The 21,795-nt window shown below is 42.0% G+C and overlaps 1 protein-coding gene across 3 annotated transcripts in view; it reads left to right on the forward strand.

Annotated features, from left to right (window-relative positions):
* nav3 (neuron navigator 3) overlaps window positions 1-21,795 on the forward strand; it is a 286,722-nt gene that overhangs the window by 114,425 nt on the left and 150,502 nt on the right. Inside the window, exon 1 of one of the 3 annotated variants that reach the window (XM_078798155.1) lies at window positions 18,388-18,761. The exons of the other annotated variants lie outside the window; for them this stretch is intronic. Within the exon in view, the coding sequence (XP_078654281.1) occupies window positions 18,648-18,761 (114 nt within the window). The 5' untranslated portion in view covers window positions 18,388-18,647. Of the gene's footprint in view, window positions 1-18,387; window positions 18,762-21,795 lie in introns of those variants that run through there. 3 annotated transcript variants of the gene reach the window in all.

Here is a 21,795-nt window from a genome sequence, read left to right on the forward strand (position 1 = left end):
GGGCAAGTAAATCTAATCAGTGATATTCCCGTCGGGCAAGTGCACTTTGGCATACCATACTGACAAGAGTTTTTTTAAAGCGGTTCTTGTTGGGTGTTCTTCTGAAGGAAAACCTCAAAAAGTGATGAACCAGTGCCTCCTAAACAAGTATTTTATTAGCGGCAGCAAATCAAATGATGGCACAGGTGAGTGAATCACATTGCTGTGACAATTTGAAGTGGTCACAATGAAACACCACGATTAGATCCAATACCAAGTGCTGATTTTGCACAAGCTACAAAATCTAGCGCTTCCATTTCTCTGTGGATTTTTCTCACCTTTGCTTCACAAATTATTGTTTGACCATTGAGCTTTTTTTTCTGGATTAAAAACACATTACTAGTACACAAATGTGTCTATTCAATAATGTTTCATTGTGGTGCACAACTTATAAATATCACTGCTTACTACGACTACGATGTGTAAGGTATTACTTATTTTATTATTTTATTTATTTGAGATTCTCATGTGATGCCACAAAAAATTACATCATATCATTATGGCAGTCTTTTCATTTTACATGGGGCAAGTTCGGGCAAGTAGTTCTCACCTTAAGGATTCCCTATGGGCAAGTCATTTTGGTTTTTAATGTAGAGCCCTGTTGCCCATAGGTATGAATGTGAGTGTGAATGGTTGTATGTCTATACAGTGCATCCGGAAAGTATTCACAGCGCTTCACTTTTTCTACATTTTGTCATGTTACAGCCTCATTCCAAACTGAATTAAATTAATCTCTTACCTCAAAATTCTACACAAAACACTCCATTATTACAATGTGAAAAAAGGTTTTTTTGACATGTTTTGAATTTATTAAAAATAGAAAACAAAAAAATCACATTTACATAAGTATTCACAGCCTTTGCCATGAAGCTCAAAATTGAGCTCAGGTGCATCTTTTTTCCACTGATCATCCTTGAGATCTTTCTACAGCTTAATTGGAGTCTATCTGCAGTAAATACAGTTGATTGGACATGATTTGGAAATATAATAACTGTCTATATAAGGTCCCACAGTTGACTGTGCATGTCAGAGCACAAACACCAAGTATGAAGTCAAAAGAACTGTCTGTAGACCTGCGAGACAGGATTGTCTTGAGGCACAAATCTGGGGAAGGATACAGAAAAATTTCTGCTGCTTTGAAGGTCCCAATGAGCACAGTGGCCTCCATTATTCGTAAATGGAAGACGTTTGGAACCACCAGGACTCTTCCTAGAACTGGCCGGCCTTCTAAACTGAGCGATCGGGGAAGAAGGGCCTTAGTCAGGGAGGTGACCAAGGCCCCGATGGTCACTCTGTCAGAGCTCCAGCGTTCCTCTGTGGAGAGAGGAGAGCCTTCCAGAAGGACAACCATCTCTGCAGCAATCCACCAATCAGGCCTGTATGGTAGATTGGCCAGATGAAAGCCACTCCTTAGTAAAAGGAACATGGCAGCCCGTCTGGAATTTGCCAAAAAGCACCTGAATGACTCTCAGACCATGAGAAACAAAATTCTCTGGTCTGATGAGACAAAGATTGAACTCTTTGGTGTGAATGCCAGGCGCCATGTTTGGAGGAAACCAGGCACTGCTCATCACCAGGCCAATACCATCCCTACAGTGAAGCATGGTGGTGGCAGCATCATGCTGTGGGGATGTTTTTCAGCAGCAGGAACTGGCAGACTAGTCAGGATAGAAGGAAAAATGAATGCATTCACGGAGTGGTTCTGAAGCCAATCTTTTGAGATCTTGGCTGTGTGCTTCGGGTCGTTGTCCTTCTGAAAAATGACAGCGACCCGAAGCACACAGCCAAGATCTCAAAAGATTGGCTTCAGAACCACTCTGTGAATGTCCTGGAGTGGCCCAGCCAGAGTCCAGACTTGAATCTGATCGAACTTCTCTGGAGAGATCTGAAAATGGCTGTGCACAGACGTCTCCCATCCAACCTGATGGAGCTTGAGACTTATTGCAAAGAAGAATGGGCAAAACTGCCTAAAGATAGGTGTGCTAAACTTGTGGGATCATATTCAAAAAGACTTGAGGCTGTAATTGCTGCCAAAGGTGGATCAACAAAGTATTAAGCAAAGGCTGTGAATACTTGTGTAAATGTGATTTTTTTGTTTTCTATTTTTAATAAATTCAAAACGTGTCAAAAAAACCTTTTTTCACATTGTCATAATGGAGTATTTTGTGTAGAATTTTGAGGTAAGAGATTAATTTAATTCAGTTTGGAATGAGGCTGTAACATGACAAAATGTAGAAAAAGTGAAGTGCTGTGAATACTTTCCGGATGCACTGTATGTGCCCTGTGATTGGCTGGTGACCAGTCCAGGGTGTACCCCGCCTCTCGTCCGAAGACAGCTGGGATAGGCTCCAGCACCCCACGACCCTCGTGAGGATAAGCGGTAGAAAATGAATGAATGAACGAATGAATTTCTAAATCATTCCTATGGACATGTTCCACTGCATTTATGTTTTTTTTTTTTTTTTTTTAGCCTGAAGAGCTTACTATGAGTAGGAAAACACCCTCAAGGTTTTTCCTGCTTGCGCATGTTATCTTGCCAGCTCTTGTCAGATGGTGTCAACAAACGCTCAAGTCAAACATATTCCTTTTCCCCATCACTTGGACTTCACTTCTCACCCATCTTCATCTGCTAATTGATGATTGATCTGCTAATTGACGACGCTACTGTTCTGCATTGGACACTACTCCTCTCTCACTTCCAATCTCGGGGGCATGAAATCAACCTTCTGCTCGTCTCTATGAAGTCGCATTTTGCAGCTCGGGAGAGAGTTATGTCTGGTGTGTAAGGAGGACTTCACCCATCAGGGCTGCCGTTGTAAATCCACTTGGCACACCACGGACGCTATCGTATCAATCCTGCAGACTGCACCTGTGTTTGTCATGCATAATTGCTGATTGTGAGTCAGTGTGTTGCATTGCCAAACACATGTATCGGATGGGTGAACCACAGCATTAAGGGGGCAGGGCCAAGTGTTGCACTGACACTTTTATTAGCGTTTGGGTAAATAACAGAAAATGGATGGTGCGTTTTACGAGCTGTTTGTGTTTCTTCGCTGACAGTGACTCATTTTGGCTCAAGGTGCCCGTTGTTAAAACCTGCTGTCATCGGCAGGTGTGTGTGTGTGTGTGAGTGGGGGGGTGTCTGTTTCAGAATCAGTCCCATCAGATTTGTGTAAGACTGCCATGTCATCCGTGTGCTGATTTTTATCATCCTTATTTTTAAATGAGAAATTGTTGAACCGTGATCACAATCTGCTCGGAATGAATCGTATGTTTGTGTCGTTATTTATTATCTTACTGCTCGGACTCCACTGGCTTGGACGCTGACTAAATGGTGGGGTGGAAGTAAAATTGTAAAAGATATGTAGGAAATTAGGGCGGCACGGCGGTCTAGTGGTTAGAGCGCAGACCTCACAGCTAGGAGACCAGGGTTCAATTCCACCCTCGGGCATCTCTGTGTTGAGTTTGCATGTTCTCCCTGTGCACGCGTGGGTTTTCTCCGGGTACTCCGGTTTCCTCCCACATTCCAAAAACATGCTAGGTTAATTAGTGACTCCAAATTGTCCATAGGTATGAATGTGAGTGTGAATGGTTGTTTGTCTATATGTGCCCTGTGATTGGCTGGCGATCAGTCCAGGGTGTACCCTGCCTCTTGCTCGAAGACAGCTGGGATAGGCTCCAGCACCCCCCGCCACCCTCGTGAGGAAAAAGCGGTAGAAAATGAATGAATGTAGGAAATTAAATTGAAAAATTTTTCTTTATTATCTCCAGTGGGAGGGAATGAGCCTTGAATTGTCAACTAATGCAGTCAGGTGTGCCAGAATGAATTTGCAGGGAGATAAAACTCTATTTACACACACCGCACATGTGTGTGTATGTTTATGTTTTTACTGGCTTGGCACCAGTCTCACCCGTATTCCTAATCAGATTCCCTCCCTCTCTCTCGCCACATGCATTCCACTCAATGAGCAGTGATCCATGCCTGCAGTGCCCCAACGCTCCCAGAATGAGGGATTATCCCCTCAGCCAGCCTTCACATGAACGCCACAACTGGCAATGTAAAATTGGGGGACATGTAAGAGACCGGAATCAGGAAATGTACAATGCAATAATGCAATATACTTGTTTTTTTCTCTCAAGTGCAAAGTGTGTATGTTGGAGCATCTCGCATTCATAGCTTTGGGGAGAGATTAATCCTGTTTTGAGACTTTCCTTTCCACCTGCCTGCAGGTAATTTCCTCAAGCATTTCCCTGCAGAGAGCAAACATCCTCCCTCAGGAATTATGGCGGCTACTTTTTCAATATATTCTCTTTCCTGTAACGTGGCCATCGAAAGGGAACCTGAAAGCAATTTTCTTTCTAGCCTTGTGCTCGTGCGGTGTTACTGTTTCTTGTAGTGTGCTTGTAGTTTGCATTGGTGCAGGCATGCACTGCAACACAGTCAGAAGTGCCTGTCATTCTTTCGATTCCCTTATTTAGCCACATCAGACAACATGGAAACATAACTCAGTCGGTCTATCAACAAGATAAACACATTTTTGTGAATAAATAACAGGCCTCCTCCATGTGGTGCACATGTGACAAAAGTCATAGCAGCTGGAGTAAATATTTAGGTCAGTGGCTGACAAAGCAATAGGGATCAACCTAACACTAATATTGCATACCAGGACGAGTCAAATAGTGGCTCGTGGGCCAAATCTGGTCCATGAATTACATCACAAAAGCCCGCACAGAGCGAGTGTGAGCCTACAATAGGGATTTGAATCTTGCAGAATGCTTCTGGCGGCTGCAATGGAGCCTTGGCGGATTCAGTGTGAGCCCAGGGATTGTATATTAGTTTAAAAACACCTAATTGGCCTCTGTATTATCACTTTAAGCTCAATGCAGCACTTGTTTTTATTTTAAAATGGTGAACTATACTGTCAAATGCTAATTACCAATATGAACTCAGTGTAATGTATTTCAAAGGTAACCAGAGCTTCCTCATCAGCCGAGCAAAGAACACTACTAATTTGTGTCAATACCTAAAATTAAATAAAACGGGCGTGTCCGTATGTTGACATGACAGTGTTGCTAATTAACCTGCCTTATTTTTATTTAGTAGTCTTTTTCTTTTTACATTGAATCATCCATCCATACCGCTTATCCTCACAAGGGTCGCAGGGCGTGCTGGAGCCTATCCCAGCTGTTTTGGGGCGAGAGGCGGGGTACACCCTGGACTGGTCACCAGCCAATCACAGGGCACATATAGACAAACAACCATTCACACTCACATTCATACCTATGGACAATTTGGAGTCGCCAATTAACCTAGCATGTTTTTGGAATGTGGGAGGAAACCGGAGTACCCGGAGAAAACCCATGCATGCACGGGGAGAACATGCAAACTCCACACAGAGATGCCTGAGGGGAGAATTGAATGCAGGTCTCCTAGCTGTGTGGCCTGCACGCTAACCACTTCATGTTCATGTACAGTATGTATCAATGCTCTTACTGACTTATATCGGCTGATGTATTGCTTATCAAGCAATATATTGGATATCGGACAGCATCCAATATCGGTTATCGGCATCAGTCCCAAAAATCCCATATGGGTCGGCCCCTCGTCTTCATGTATAGAGGATCTTTGAGTAGCGTTCTTGCAGTGTGTCCTCCTTAATAACGGCACACTTGTTCCATATGGGCTCCTCTTTGAGTAGCCTGTTTGGCAGTTTAAAAAAAAACAGCAGAGCTGTTATATGTAAGATCTTTGCTGTGGATGATTAAAAATAACAAGGTTGTTCTGTCATTTTCGGCAGTAGGTCCTGAAAAACAGCCGAGTGGCGATTTTTAACTTTTTTTTAATATACTTTCTCGAAAAAATTTGGCTTTTCGGAGCTTTGTAGTTTACTTTTGGTCAGCAGGACAGAGACTGGCTAGTTTGGGTAAGTTTATAAGCTATTTATTGGAAGAATAACATGGCTACACACACACAGGACCTAAAAACATCCTTCCAATCCTGTCATGTAGTTATATTCATATAGATCATCTTGGATTACTATTGGCCAACAGACGGCCACTAATGTGCACAACAGAAGTTCATGTCATGTTTTGACATGGTTTGAAGACATTTAAACATGCACAGCCATTGTCATGGATATGATTTGCCGTTTCTGTCTTGCTTTTTTGTGGGTCGTGGAAACAAGCTGACACAATATGTGACCACGCAACATTCAATTTGGCCGTCTGTGTTTTTGCTGCTTTGATCTGACACATTATGCACCGCTATACACTCACGAGCTGCTTTCAGTACAATCATATGACTGCGATTATGTGTTCAACTGCAGGCACAAAATCACTTTTGAGACCTTTTTTTCATATGGAAAGAAGATGTAACTTCTACTCCAATTGAGAGTCCATAAATTCAATTTCTTGATCCAGTGAACACTGGGAGTGTTATTTTTTTCACTTTTTATTTTTTTTTATGTATACAAAACTGTACGACCTAATGTCACTCTTTGAATAGTGGCCTCTTCTCAGGTAAGGTCACATCTGAAGACCCTGATGGCAACAATGCTACAGGCCTCAGGGTAGCCTCATGAACAGCTTCTTCCATTTTCCTCTGGAACAGTGGTGTCACAGTCACACGCCCCTTCAGACATCTGACTGGAAGTCGTGTACCCCCTAAAAACATGTAAACCACACAAATCTTTGATATATTATTATATATACTATTATAACATTACATTAAAACATCATGTGTCTTATTTTTCAACTGCACAGACAGGCTATTAATTTTAAACAAGTTCAATATGAGACTTATTACCGAGCAAAATGACATAGTATGAGCACATATAGCATGAGATGGTACACAGCAGCTCACATGATTAAACCTCACCTGTATGCAGCAGCATTAACATTTGTCAACAAGAACGAGGTGAAAGGAAGATGTCTTGTCTGCAATCTGCATCACATGTGGTGTGTTCAAGGGCCGCCGAACAACGAGCGATCGAAGAAGACATATTATTCATGAAAATGTACATTTACTTACAAGGCTTTCTAACATCGTCGTGCATCCAGTCAAAAAAACCCCAAAACAATTGCACTGATTAATCACAGCAACACGCAAGAAGACCGGCTCTCATTTAGCGCACAATATCAATGGTCTTATTCAAGATTAAACACTTTTAATGTGCAACGTCATCATAAAATGTTGGCTAAAGGTGGAGTCATATTTTTGTAACAAATAATGTTCCCACCTTTCATGCTTTTTAAAGGAATTGTATGCATAAATTAATGCGGAAAATGTAACAATAGCCTTGATTGAGCCTCTACAAAGTAACACAAGTTATTCCTCTTGTATTTGGGTTAGGGTTAGGGTTAGGGTTAGGGTTAGGGTTAGGGTTAGGGTTAGGGTTAGGGTTTGTGTGGTTTTTGTAATGCACTTCCCTATATAGTGATTTAGTTCCTACATATGTGGTGTTTGAGGGCATTACGTGAATCTCAGTGTTAATATAGTTAATCTGTTTTAAATTAATTCATTGTCTATTCCGCTTATCCTCACGAGGCTCGCGGGGGTGTTGGAGCCTTTCCCAGCTGTCTTCGGGTGAGAGGCAGGGTACACCCTGGACTGGTGGCCAGCCAATCACAAGGCACATATAGACAAACAACCATTCACACTCACATTCATACCTATAGACAATTTGGAGTGGCCAATTAACCTAGCATGTTTTTGGAGACCATGCAAACTGCCCGAGGGGGGGATCGAGCCCAGGTCTCCCAGCTGTGTGACCTAACCACTCGTCCATGCAGCCGGGTTCTTCATTTGTATTCCCAAACATCTTTGACTGATTAGTTGTTTACCTGGAAATGTGGTGTGAAAGTGTGTCTCCATGGAAGTAGCACAGTAATTCCCGAGACTTTTAGGAAAATTGGTTTGAAAATGGTGACCTTTAGATCAGAATTCCACAATAGATGCTGTGAGCCGGGACCAAATCCTCTGTAGTTTTACGGCTTTGTCGGGATCAAGTATGCTTTGATACATGGCGATAAATCCACCGGTTCCAATTGAGTGAGCAACATCTTAACAATGAGGAACACTGCCAGAGAGAATGTCACAGAAAACAACAACAGGCATCTTGTGTGTCTCCGAGATGTCCCGGTCAAGTGGGACAGGACTAATTGTAACGGTTGCGAGTGGACTCGTGACATGACAAACATACAAGCTCTTGTAGATGTCATCAAATGAAAGTAAACCAGAGATCAAATATTTGTGAGTGGTAAGCCCTCTGTGGATGGAAAGTGAGGCAAATTAGATTCCCATCTGTCAGCCATGTTTAATATATGAAATAGACGCCACTAATCAACCTTATGTGTTCTTTCAGTTGAGAGACATAGTCTCTCCAATGTGGCTTTAGTCTTCCCCGAGCCCTCCTACTATCTATTTAGGGTCTCCAGTTAACTTAACATGCATATTATGGGATATGGGAGGAGACCAGGAGGAGGAGGAGTACCTGAGGAAAACCACCACACACAGAAGCCTAAGCAGAGATTTAAACCCTCCATCTCCTGACTGTGAGGCCAACACGGACCCGTCACTGTCCATAAATACAATCATACATATTATATTCTGTCCACATGTTTACCCATCTTGACTTTTGCATCTTCAATATCTCGTCCAATCTTGTTGAAATAGTCAATGTAATGGATTTCAGGGCCGCCAAATATAAAAAGCATGCTCCATTCTTAACTCATTAATTCTCCAACCCACAATACCCCTCGCAAATTGTCAGTTATTTTAATTATCCTTTTAGTATGTAAGTTAACAATGGGGTGGAGAAGTCTTTTTGCTCGTTAGTTCAAATGCATCATGTAACATAATTACCGGCGGTACCAGTTGTTATGTTACATGCTCCCCCGAGGGGTTGGGGGGTGGGGGGAACAAGCAGTGACGAGTTCCATAAAGAGGACAATTGCACGGATTTATGTTCAACTGCAGCAGCCACTCCATTTCCACATATGTATTTATATATATATTTAAACATACTTTTTATCTACTGAAAGACAAAGAAAATAACGTGGTTTCATTTTCTGGCAGATCATCGTTTTTCCTCTGGCCATTGCTTTGTTGACATTTTCACGGCCCTTCACTCAGACCAAAGCCAGCCGTCCCCACACCGCAGATTTGCCACGCCGTTCAGTGAAGGACAGCCACAAAATGAACGAGTAACAAACCACAGATAACGACGGGAATAAACCGAAATAAAATGTTCCCCAACGTTTCCCTTAGCTTGTGTGTAAACATTTCGTATTGTTTTGTTTGTGTGTTGCTGAGTTTGTTTGAGGAAATTAGTAAGTGTGTACACGTCATTTTTTTTTTCCAAGGTACCTCATGGTCAGCCTGCCTAACTCACTTCCATTCCTTCAAACGTACTGAGTGAATGATATAAACAAGGCAAGATTAAATAAACCTTTATAGCCTCGCAGGCCACACACTTCCCTGAATGCTTTGGACGTCGACCATACGACTTCTCTGAACTGAGGCAGCATACTCATTATTCTGAAAGCAATTTGAAGGAATCAGATCGGACAACCGGCTCTGTTATTTTTAACACCCTTGAAAAGTAATGACAGTTAACTATGACAAAGTGTTCACTACATCTGACGGAGGTCTCCCTTCCATCAAAGCCATTGATCGGCGGTTGCCAGCTAATCCATGGAGAGTATGTTCCGTGCAGCGCTGTAGGCGGATCAGATGACTGCCAAATGTTTTGTTATTATAAGAATGAAGTCAGTTAAGGTATTGACTGATGATAAGACGAGTGTCATGTGACCTTATTGTGGCTTGACAGCAGCTTTGGCATTGTTGCTATGTTGCTAGAGAATATACATTATGTACAGTTGCGGTGAGTTTGTTGAATGTTGAATGTAATATTCATTTTGGACTGGATTTTATTTTGGATTTATTGAACCATCAGGATACATCTTTACACACTTATTTCTGTCTTTCTTTCAGATTTTCCCATCAGGGGTTGCAACAATATGCAATACTACAGTTAAATGTGTAACATACATCTAACACTGTAAAAAAGCCTCCAAGTTTTACATGTGTATGTGTTTATGCTCTACTGAGAATGTTTTTTTTTCCTTGAAGGTCATTGGAGGCATCATGGTTGCTATAAAAATCCACTTTTAAAACTTACAGCAAGGTGAAACCCAAGTTAAAATGTGGTCGTAAGTCTGGAAGTGAGGAGATTCATCCCTCCATCATCATTATCATTTTAAAACATGCATGAGGCACATTTAGGGCTTAAACCTGTTCTCTTCTATCAGGAGTGAACAATGGCAATTGAAGAGAGAGGATTCCCTAGCTGAATCTAATGTAATAAATCGAACAATCACTTTTATTGCAAACGTTGATCCGAAATCAGGAGACCGTCAAACCATTCAGTGGTACGGTTGAAATGAAAATGAGAGATCTCCTGACAATAACGCCCGTCTTATTCTGTCTGGCAACCTCAACCTTGATGCAGCAAGTGAAGCATACTTTCTCCAAAAGTTGACCTGTTTGTTGGGGTTGGAGATTATTCATGCTACGTTTTGCTGCTCTAAACCAGCTGTCCGCTCACAGATGAGTTTATTGTGTCCAATTAGCCACGCTTTATGCGGTTTTGTATTCTTGTGTACGCGCTATTAAGAAGAAAAGCCTCAATTTGTGAGTGATTAACAAAATTAAATGTGAATCAAAAGTGCCAAACTGTATTTGTAGATTCCTCTTCAAGTGGCTCGGTAGGTCCCGAGCCTCATTGTGCGGCTTGAAATTCCCATAAAAGTTAACTTAAATGTACAAAAAGACAGAAAATCACAGGAGGAAAATGGACTTTATGGGAATAGATGACTGCTGAATGCAAACTGGCCACGATTCCTGAGAAACGTCTCCATCGGGATCTGACGGATGGTGCTCACATGCTTCCCAGACTTGACCCTGCAAATGGAGCTTTAATGGTGTTCCAATCAGGAGCCCTAAACTACAGTGCCGAGCTGACAGTTTCAACCCGCAGCTGGGAAACTTCTGCAACTGCATTTTGCCTCGACACCACAATGCAGAGTTCGACCTCTGCATTCAGGATCTTAAATTTAATACCACCTCAAAGCAAACAAGAAAAAAAAAACATGCAAGCAATGTTGCAAAACAACAGATGTTTTTCCAACAGTAGTTACCACACTTGGACAGGTTTCAGTAAGTGGTTTGTCCTTGTTTAGTCTGTGACCTCATGACAGCGGTCTGTCAAGCAGTTCAAGCAGACCAGCATCCATCTTGACTTTTCGCGTCTCTCCCTGTGCTCCCTGTTGCTTTTGTTAGTCTGCATCGGGCCAAACTGCAGCTGGTCCACAACCTTCTCTCTCTAATTAACCAGACGATCTTTTGTGATGCTTTCAGTGCACGCTTACTGTAATGTTGGCATCACCTTTGAACGCTCCATGAAAATACTTTATTTACATGTCACATAGGATAGGCTCTTTCTGTCACTTCTGGGTTGTGGTCATGCAGAACTAAATTCATGGTAACTCTAAAATAGTGGTGTCTAGTTTCTGGAAGAGAATTATGAGTTCTTGCAGATTAGCTGCATCAATAGATGTCCTTTTGTTGCCTCACATTTGTTTGTGATCAGCCAGAACATTAGAATTGTTTTTATGATGTTCATAATCCCCCTATTTCTCATTTCTCTATCCCATGACCTGATACAGCCTTTTATGGTTATGATAAAAGAGTCAGAGTTAGCGATTGGTGCTTTCCCTCCAAAGCCACAACAGATGTTACACTTTTGTTTTGTAGTTTATTATTGATTGGAAATTTCCCCCCACATAAATGACTGTTTCAAAGACACATCAAGTATACGTGAAAGCCCCTCTCCCCGTTTGATTTGGTAAATGATTAACACACAAGAAACCTAAAAAACCCCTGCACTCTCACCTAAAACCCTGCTGTGAACTGAGCTAAGCTTGATGTTTTGACGATAACATGTTGCAAGTACAAGGAAAGGCTATATGCGTCACTGCCATGCAAGTAGGGACCCACAACCCATGGGGGCACACCTTTTTGTCCATCCATCCATTTTTTATGCCACTTTTCCCCACTAGGATCTTGGGGGTATGCTGGAGCCTATCCCATCTGACTTTTAGCAACACATCCGTCTGAGGCGGGAGAGAATATATAAAGATTTATAATCTGTAACCATTGTTGCCACAATCATTGGCCGCACATAGCAGAATAAAATCACCCATTCACCTTGCAGTCTCCGGTCTCCGGTGGTGTAATGATACAGCTGCTACTTTTTTAGACAGAGAGCATGGAGTCAATCTAAATATGAGGTGAAAGAAAAACAGGAACGATATAGTATAGTTGTTGATCTGTGCAGCGTGGGAGAAAGTATGGTGTGTTCAAGGACTGTCAAACAAAGTGGGAATGGGCAATGGGCATTTTTTCCAAAATTGCTATGCATGAACATAACATTGTCGGACCGGTTTTAATGAGTTAATAGGTTTTGGGTCGCAATAGCAGTTGTTGACAAAAAAATAAAATGCAAGGTGATAATTTCACTTGCATTGTATAATCCCTCATGCAAGCAATATTCATATGCAAAGTGCCTTAAAAACATGAATTTTAATACTTTTTAAGCGTATTGTTTCAGGCAAGTTCTCCATCAGGTTCAACCAGTCGAATTTGCACCACTATTTGCACATATTTTAGTGAGATATTCTTATGTTGCGACAGATGACGATACATTTTCTCAATGGAACTAGTTGCAAACTTGTTGGACGACATGTTTCACCCCCACGATCCGAGGAGATTTACTGTTGAAGCTTTATGAGTGTTAGTAAGAGGCATGGCCGCAGACCAAGTTGGCAGGGAAACAATGCTGCAGTGTTGTTGTCCTCTGTTGTGACACTTCTCTCTGTTACTGTTTGTTTTGCCGCTGACGGCTTCCAACTCGAAACTTGCATGCTTTTATAGGTTGGTAGACACACCCCCTGCGGAGTGGAGTGTCTTTGGGAATGTGGAAAGCTCTGGCTCGCGTTCTTCTCGGGGTTGTTTTGATTTCTGAAAAAGCCTTACCAACACACACAAACCAAGTGTCAGTCAACATGTAAACATCACCTAGATTGCCAGGCTATTTCCCTTTTTTACCGCACATATATGAAAGAGTCCATGTTTACTAGAGACTTCTTTTTTTGGCAGGAACCTCTCCGCCTGATTCGAGGGAAAATTAGGGATGAATTATTCAGGCGGCATGGGGAGTCATTACTCAAATCTATTCTGGGAATGTGTTGTGCTCAGCAACCACTTAAATAGATGAAAGGACTCACGTTACCCCCCAGCCTCCGCCCCCCTTGTAGTTTTATAACTTGTATGTATTTAGGGAATGTTGACCAAGTGTATATAAATGAAAAAAAGACAATTTTTCTGCAAGTTTTTATTTTTTTTATTTTTCCGAGTTCAATCCCACCCTCAGCCATCTCTGTGTGGAGTTTGCATGTTCTCCCCATGTTTTTCCAGGTACTCCGGTTTCCTCCCACATTCCAAAAACATGCTAGGTTAATTGGCGACTCCAAATTGTCCATAGGTATGAATGTGAGTGTGAATGGTTGTTTGTCCATATGTGCCCTGTGATTGGCTGGCCACCAGTCCAGGGTGTACCCAAAGACAGCTAGGATTGGCTCCAGCACCCTCGCAACCCTCATGAGGATAAGAAAAGTAGAAAATGAATGAATGTCTTTGCGGTGTACCAGAAAAATATCAATAGTCAGGTTATTGCCATCCACGTGAATAGTACCAGTGCTAAACAGTTTTCTTACCCGGCAATTTACCATGGAAAATATTCTTTTCAACAACTCTTGATTGGCACATTGATTTGGACATTTTCACCATGGTGGTCTGAACACACTCACACACACACACACACACACACAGGCATACACAAGTGACGCTGTAACTGAGCCAAACTTTCTGATGCTTGAGATTCTACGAAGGCGGTCCTTTGCATGTCAATTAATGCCAAAAGTCTGCAGTGAATTCAGAAGGGGGAGCTAATCTCCCTCTTGTTTCCTTTCCCCATCATGAGCATTTTGCTCTGTAATTGTTTACATCTGTCTCATTCCCCAAAAATATGTTAACAGAGGCTGTGGGGTGGTGGTCCAGAACATCTCAAGGTCCCACTGGCCTCTGGATCTTTTGGCAGAGGATGAGAGAGGCCATCCAAAACTGCAGCCAAGCCTCGCTACACTGCACCAACGGTTCTCTCCTCTTCATCATCAAGGTCGCAAGTGATACTGGAATGTTCTGTCAGAGCCGGCCATTTTGCCTCATGTTGCCTCGTATCGCCATGCTTTAAGTGAGGTCTGTCATATAGTTCCCATGTTATTATGTAGGCTGCACGGCAGGCGAGTGGTTAGCACGCAGGCCACATAGCTCGGAGACCCGAGTTCAAGACCTGGGTTTGATTCTCCACTTAAGAATGTTCTTGGTTTTTCTCTGGGTAGTCCGGTTTCCTCACACATTCCAAAAACATGCTAGGTTAATTGGCGACTCCAAATTGTCCATAGGTATGAATGTGAGTGTGAATGGTTGTTTGTCTACATGTGCCCCGTGATTGGCTGGCGTTTGCATGTTCTCCCCGTGCATGCGTGGGTTTTCTCCGGGTACTCCAGTTTCCTCCCACATTCCCAAAACATGCTAGGTTAATTGGCGACTCCAAATTGTCCGTAGGTATGAATGTGAGTGTGAATGGTTGTTTGTCTATATGTGCCCTGTGATTGGCTGGTGACCAGTCCAGGGTGTACCCCGCCTCTTGCCCGAAGACAGCTTGGATAGGCTCCAGCACTTCTGCAACCCTTGTGAGGATAAGCGGTAGAAAATGAATGTTATGTTGTTATGTATGTTATGTACTTTTCAGACTTACATATATGTTTACAATGTTGTACTTTTCTTAACAAGAAGAAATAATTTTGTTTTCCTTAGGTTCACCAAGGAAACTGGAGAACTAAAGAAAGATTTTTTTGTTTTCAGTGGAGCTAAAGACCTCTACCTCACAGTCACTGCTCCTCTGCTCTTGTAACTTCCTGGACATCTATTTGTGAACAAAACACAGCTTGACTACAGATTCTCCAGTAGTAATCGCAAATAAAATAAAATCCAATTGTTTCAGCCAAAAGGGGAACAATGCAGATTTACATATTTTTTGCGATCCATCCGTCTATCCTCACTAGTGTTGCTGGAGCCTATCCCAGCTGTCTATGGGCGAGACGGGGTACACCGTACACTGGTCGGCAGCCAATCGCAGAGCACATATAGACAAACGCCATTCACACTCATATTTATAACTATCAAGTCGCCCCCGACTTTGATACTCCAAATCGACACATCTCGCTGACTGCACTTTGAGTATTTTGTAGTGGTTCTAAATAGCATGTGGTGTCCCAATGTCAGGCCTTCTTTGGAAAAGCCCCCTTTTTTGTCATCTGGGAGTTTTCTTTAATGCATGTCTCCCACCAAGAATTTTTTTTCTTGTGTTTCTTGAGGGTCGCTCAGAAGAGCTGGATGAAAGCAAGGAGTCAGGCATCTGGGCACACAGGGAGCACCAAGCGGCATGTGAGGGATGTGGGAGAAAGAAAGAATGCAGAGGAGTTCCAGCATGTGCGGTTCAAACATTCATAAACATTTTTTTCACTTTCATTTATTGTGTTAGTGGCAGGCCTTAAACAATGATTAATACCACAACATCAATCAGATACGACGTTTCTGTAATTGGCATCATACTTAAAAAGAAACTAAATAATTTTATGTAGAGAGTATATAATGTATGGAACAATTGGTTTTTGGTTCAGTACAACCTAGAAGTATGTCCCTCTGTTTCAAAGGCAGAGTTTTCGTGTCAAACATCTCCCCCTCAGGCTAGCCTCTGGGCTGCAGCGCTACAGTTTGATTCACTTGTTGGTTATTCATGTGGCCGCGAAAATCTGAGTCATTTGACAGACGTTTTTCCTATTTTAAAGCTCTACTCTAATACCTTTTAATGTTCTTACAGTAATATGTGTCCCAAAAGGCCTCTCTATGTGGACCACATTGGAGAAAAATCCATCCATCCATCCATCCATCCAGCCATCCATCCCATTCGTCAATCCATCCATCCCATCCCATCAATCCCATCCGTCCATCCATCCTATTCATCCATCCACCCAATCTATCCATCCGTTCATCCCTTTGTCCTTCCCATCCATCCATCCATCCATCCATCCACCCATTCCCATCCTTCCCATCCATCCGTCCATCCACCCATCCCTCCGTTTTTCCCATCCGTCCATCCCTCCGTCCTTCCATCCATCCATCCACCCATCCCATCCATACATCCACCCATCCCATCCCATCCCATCCCATCCCATCCCATCCATCCATCCATCTATCCGTCCATCCCCCCGTCCTTCACATCCGTCCACCCATCCATCTATCCATCCATTTGTCCATTCATCCATCCGCGCATCCATCCTTCCATCCATCCCATGGTAGGATGTTATGTAGTTCCAAACTCTCTAAAATAGAATACCCTGTGTGTGTGCTCAGACACACTGAGGAAGAATAATAGAATTATTTTAAGAAGGTAGAAAGGCCTGCAAGACGACCACAGCAGAAATCATTTGTCACCCGAGAACCACCTGTACAGTATATCTGATATAAGGCATTGGACAAGAGTTAGTGTGTGAAAAGTGACTACAACGCATCTTCAGATCCGCAGCCAGATTTGTGATCATCAGTCTTGTTTCCTTCTGTTTTCACATTCCCTTGACTCAATGACAACGCTGTCACAGCACGTTACATCCGCCGGCACGCTGAGACAAGGGATTAAGAGATGAATGAAGGCCGTATCCCCACCAACATCACACAGACACCAGCGAGGGCGAGCGCCTGTCTTCCGCATATGTCCATGCCCCTTCCAGCCAGGGCATTAGGCCGAGCTGGACTCGCACTAACACGAACATTGCAGCAAAGCCACACATTTCCCACTCATGCTTGAAAGCTGAAAGCATTGTGTTAAATATAAGTATAGGGTTAACTCCAGTGGTCTGTTTCTTTTTCTTGTTTCTGCCTCATTCGCCTCTTGAGCATATGTTGTTTGGCATGGCAGCTATTTTGTACACATGGATGAGAAAGAACTTTACAGAAAGCCATGATTTTATTAAGGAATTTTTTTTCTTTAACAAAAATTGTGGCTACTTTGATGCAGCCACATTATCCATTTGCAATCTTTTTTCCTTGACACTGCTATCATGGAAGACACGAGGGCCCAAAATGCAGCTTCTTCCTGTTACATTTTTGTATTAAGTATGAAGATATTAAAATATTAAATAAAATAAAAAAATATATATAAAAAATAAAATTAAATAAATTAATAAATAAACAAAAAATAAAAGAATAAAGGAAGTTGAAGTGAAAACACAGTAGTAGTAAGACTCAAGTGTGATTATTTAATTTGAGGTATTTTAAAGAATATTTTTCATTTTTTCTCTCACATACTTTTATTTTTTAATCTCACTGAAACAATATCATAACATTGATGTTTTATATCTATGCTAGTTTGTGATGACTGGTGTGGTGACTGTTTAGTTGGAGTGGTTTCTGTCTTTCTTTTGTACTGGACGATGTAAGATAGGATGAACTAGTTGCTCTTGGCACAAGGTTGGATGCCTCGAGCTGGGTGAGGGTGGTTGGTGTGGGGTTTTTATTCTGTGTAGACAAGGAATAATATTTGTTTTGTTGGGATAAGGTTGGAATCTGGGTGTTTAGGGGGTGGGACTAGATAAGTCTTGACTTCTTCCCACTCCCTTTTGAACATGTGTACGTTTATATATACATAGGTATTTTTATTTGTATTGATTTTGGTTGGTTTGTTGTGCTTTGGATGTTTTTCATGTTTGAAATAAAGAAGGAATATATATATATGTATATATATATATATATATATATATATATTTATAGGCAATAACATTCACTTGTAGGCTTGTTTTAGCTGAGTGCTTTCAATTTTCATCTGCTTCATCTACAGATCAAAGCAACACCCCTTGTCAATCACATTCACTTTCAAAGTAATGAACAATCAAGTGTAATAATTCATCCAACCTATGCCTGTCCATCATTCATTTCTTTGAGCGATGTGCGACAGCCTTTATAGGAAGCACTAACATTGGATTAATGCCATGCATCAATCCTCTGCTCTCCTGATAGCCATGTGACACAGCAGGGGGTATGTGTGCGTGTCTGTGGGAGAATAAAATGGACGTCTTAGCCAAAATGATGGGGCGGAATTGCAGGGGAAGGCGACGGGGAAAAGTGACAGATGGCGGCAGAGTGATGATGGGGGAAGGAAGTATTGTGTGTCACTGGGCTATAGTGGGAAGTGGGGTGGCGGGTGTGCATGGCGGCGGGTGTGCGTCGACTTTTCGGATTAGTGTGTTGTCGCTTGTGGGATCTGTATCTGCCTGTAACAGTACATGGAAACACGCAGACTTGTCAGGCTGTGTGAGGTAGTGGTACAACAAATCGTGAAGCATATTTCGATTTTTTTTTCTTATTAGCCATGAAGTGGCTATCATCAATGCGTGCGATGTTAGTCAGGGGCAGCCGTCGTGCCCCCGTGACCCCTGCTTCCAGCCCAAACATGCACTCCAAGGAAGACCTGCATGCCAAACAGGTAAGAAGCAATACTTAGGATGCTTTTTGTTGGAGTCAACCTGTTTTGTCACACAGAAGCCTACGTTTACTTTTCCTTGGAAAGCGTGGAAAGTGGAAAGTGATCCAATTGTACTGGAGAACTTGCGTGTCATGTCTACACATAGTAAAAAATACAATCTACGTGTTCTCAAGGTCTCACTCATAAATGTGCAAATGTCGACTTAGAGAGGAAGTGCACAGCAACACACTGCACTGTATGTGTACAGTACAGTATGTGTGTGTGTGTGTTTCTATGAAAGCTTAGCAGGTAGGTACTGTATACTACTGCGGGGGTTGTATGGGTGCGGGGGTGCTGGAGCCTATCCCAGCTGTCTTCAGACGAGAGGCTGGGTACATCTTGGACTGGTCGCCAGCCAATCACAGGGCACATATAGACAACCATTCACACTCACATTCATACCTATGGACAATTTGGAGTCGCCAATTAAACTAGCATGTTTTTGGAATGTGGGAGGAAACCGGAGTACCCGGAGAAAATCCACGCATGCACGGGGAGAACATGCAAACTCCACACAGATGGTGAGGGTGGAGTTATCGATCCATTATCAAATAATTATAGGGCCAATTATTATTTGTATTACCAATACAGATACTGATAACAGCTGTCTTCGGGTGAGAGGCGGGGTACACCCGTGACTGGTCGCGAGCCAATCACAGGGCACATATAGACAAACAACTATTCACACTCACATTCATACGTATGGACAATTGCCAATTAACCTAGCATGTTTTGGAATGTGGGAAGAAACCGGAGTACCTGGAGAAAACCCAAGAACATTCCCAATTGGAGAATCAAACCCAGGTCTTCCACCGTGTGGCCCGATACATCCCCACTTATTGTTGCTAAAAACCTTATTTCTAGCTATGATTAATTGTGATTAATTATGCATTAAAATTGATCAAATGTGATTAATCGGGATTAATAAATATATACACTAGATTTGAACAACACTACCAAAAACAAAAAAATCAATCAAGCTATTATTGATCTGATACTGATTGATACGCTCAGTATTTGGATTAATCTGCCCACCCCTGATATTAATCGTTCCCCCTGACCTCATGTTGTACTGATCGTTCGGTCTCTTGCATCACGACAGGGTCCTGCTGCTCAACTGAATGGAGTTCAATATTGCCTAGACACTTGTGGGAGCCATGTAGGAGATTCCGTCTTGTGAGGGTGTGCCCCTAATGACTTTCAGCCAATGAACCCCTACGGGATACAGGATGCAACGCTGCACTTTGTCATGAATATTGATGAATGACGACGAGGTCGCAGTAAAGTCATTACAAATATAATGGATGGCCCCCTTACACTTGTTATATTCAGTGGGAGTGTGTGAAATTAGGACTCAAATACTGTATTTCCAAAGGTGTCTACACATTTTTGTTGCTCCAGAAAATCTATAATATTCGGAGAAAAGTCTGCCAAGATCAGATATGACCTTGGGCGTGTTTTTTGAAAATTATCGATCTAAAATAAATAGTTATTTCTCTGCATTTACAAGGTCGACATGGGTGAGCTTGGTGTCCAAATAAAGGGCATACTTTCATAGTTACTGGTAAAATGTGAACGTGCACTCCAACTTGATTTCCGCCTACATCAAGCATGCCTTTCTACTGAAAAAGACTAAAACTCCAGAAATGATCAAAACCACATCTGATTATCACATGTGCTAAGCCAAATACGTCAGAGAAAAGTTATAAAAACTTTTAACAGAGAAATATCCAGGCAAGGAGGCACTTTAGGGCAACCTGGGAACAACATAATACCTCCGTGTAAATCAACTTATTTTCATCCAGTTAACAAAATAACATTTGGACACAGGAGAGTACTGTTTGGCACTAAATAACACAATTTTGTACTAATGATGCATGATTGTGCAAGTCAGGGCCAGCAAGGCTCTCTCTGCTGGCCTAACCATTACCAGAAGCACTGACCTACATTTCAAGCTTAAATTGCAGTATTTGTTGCATTAAATATATTAATTTATTCCTAACAGTCTATTATCTTTATGCTGTAGCGTCTTTCCTGGCTGCAGTCCTTCCAGTAGTGTAAGGTAGATTTTTTTTTTGTGTGTAAAAATCTGATTTCAGCCAAAACATTTGTTAAGTAATATGTTATTTATTAGTGACATTTAGAGCAGCAATATGCTGTATATGTAATTTCTATTCATGCACCACAGTGAAAGACACTGCTGCAAATGCACCCTGCAATGCTGCATGTCTAATAAAGAACAGGGTAAATGAGCATGTAGTTTAGCCATCTGGATTGGTTCTGGTGCTTGTAGGTGCGAGAAGGGCGTAACATCTGAAATCAGCTATACAACTCAATTGGATTCTCTCATTGCTTATTTCTTTTCATGCAAAGTTTGGATATGTTCAGACATACAGTACTTCATCCAGGAGCCACAGATTGAAAATTGTACGTGAGCCCTCCCAGCATAATAGCAGATAATGAGGCCTGAGTAATATTAAATGGCTTCATATTTTCATCAGGAATGACACCAACCTGATGATTGATGAGTGGGTTTTGGCCCAAAGAGTTGGGTTGCAAGGTTCTGCCTTTTCTCAAAAGCTGAAACAACTTCAACTTTTAAGTGAATTTAAAATTTGGAATAAGAGGAATGCAATATCTGAAGGCTCTTTCAATGTCAAATATCAATAAACCACATAAAACTAATGGAAAGCAGAAGTATTGCTGTTTTTGAGAAAGAAAATGAAACACTGATACAATGGTGAGTGGCTTTAGGTCAAACTATCAGAGGAAGTGAGGAAACAACAGTTCAACCTTGAGTAGCGCCTTTGATTTTTCTTATCGGGCCACTTGCAGATAAGAAGGAAAGTTCTCCCAACAGCTGCATAAAGAGGGCAAACTTTTCTATTTTATCAGTGGAAAATGTGCCATGAATCCCTTGCCACTGTCAGCTTTTTTACAGTCATACAACCTGCCTTCATCTTCTTAATCTTCATCCCGTTGGGGTAGACCATAA

This window comes from Doryrhamphus excisus, linkage group LG2, assembly GCF_037039965.1.
Source record: "Doryrhamphus excisus strain RoL-2023G ecotype Guam linkage group LG2, RoL_Dexc_Guam_v1.1, whole genome shotgun sequence".
Lineage (NCBI taxonomy): Eukaryota > Metazoa > Chordata > Actinopteri > Syngnathiformes > Syngnathidae > Doryrhamphus > Doryrhamphus excisus.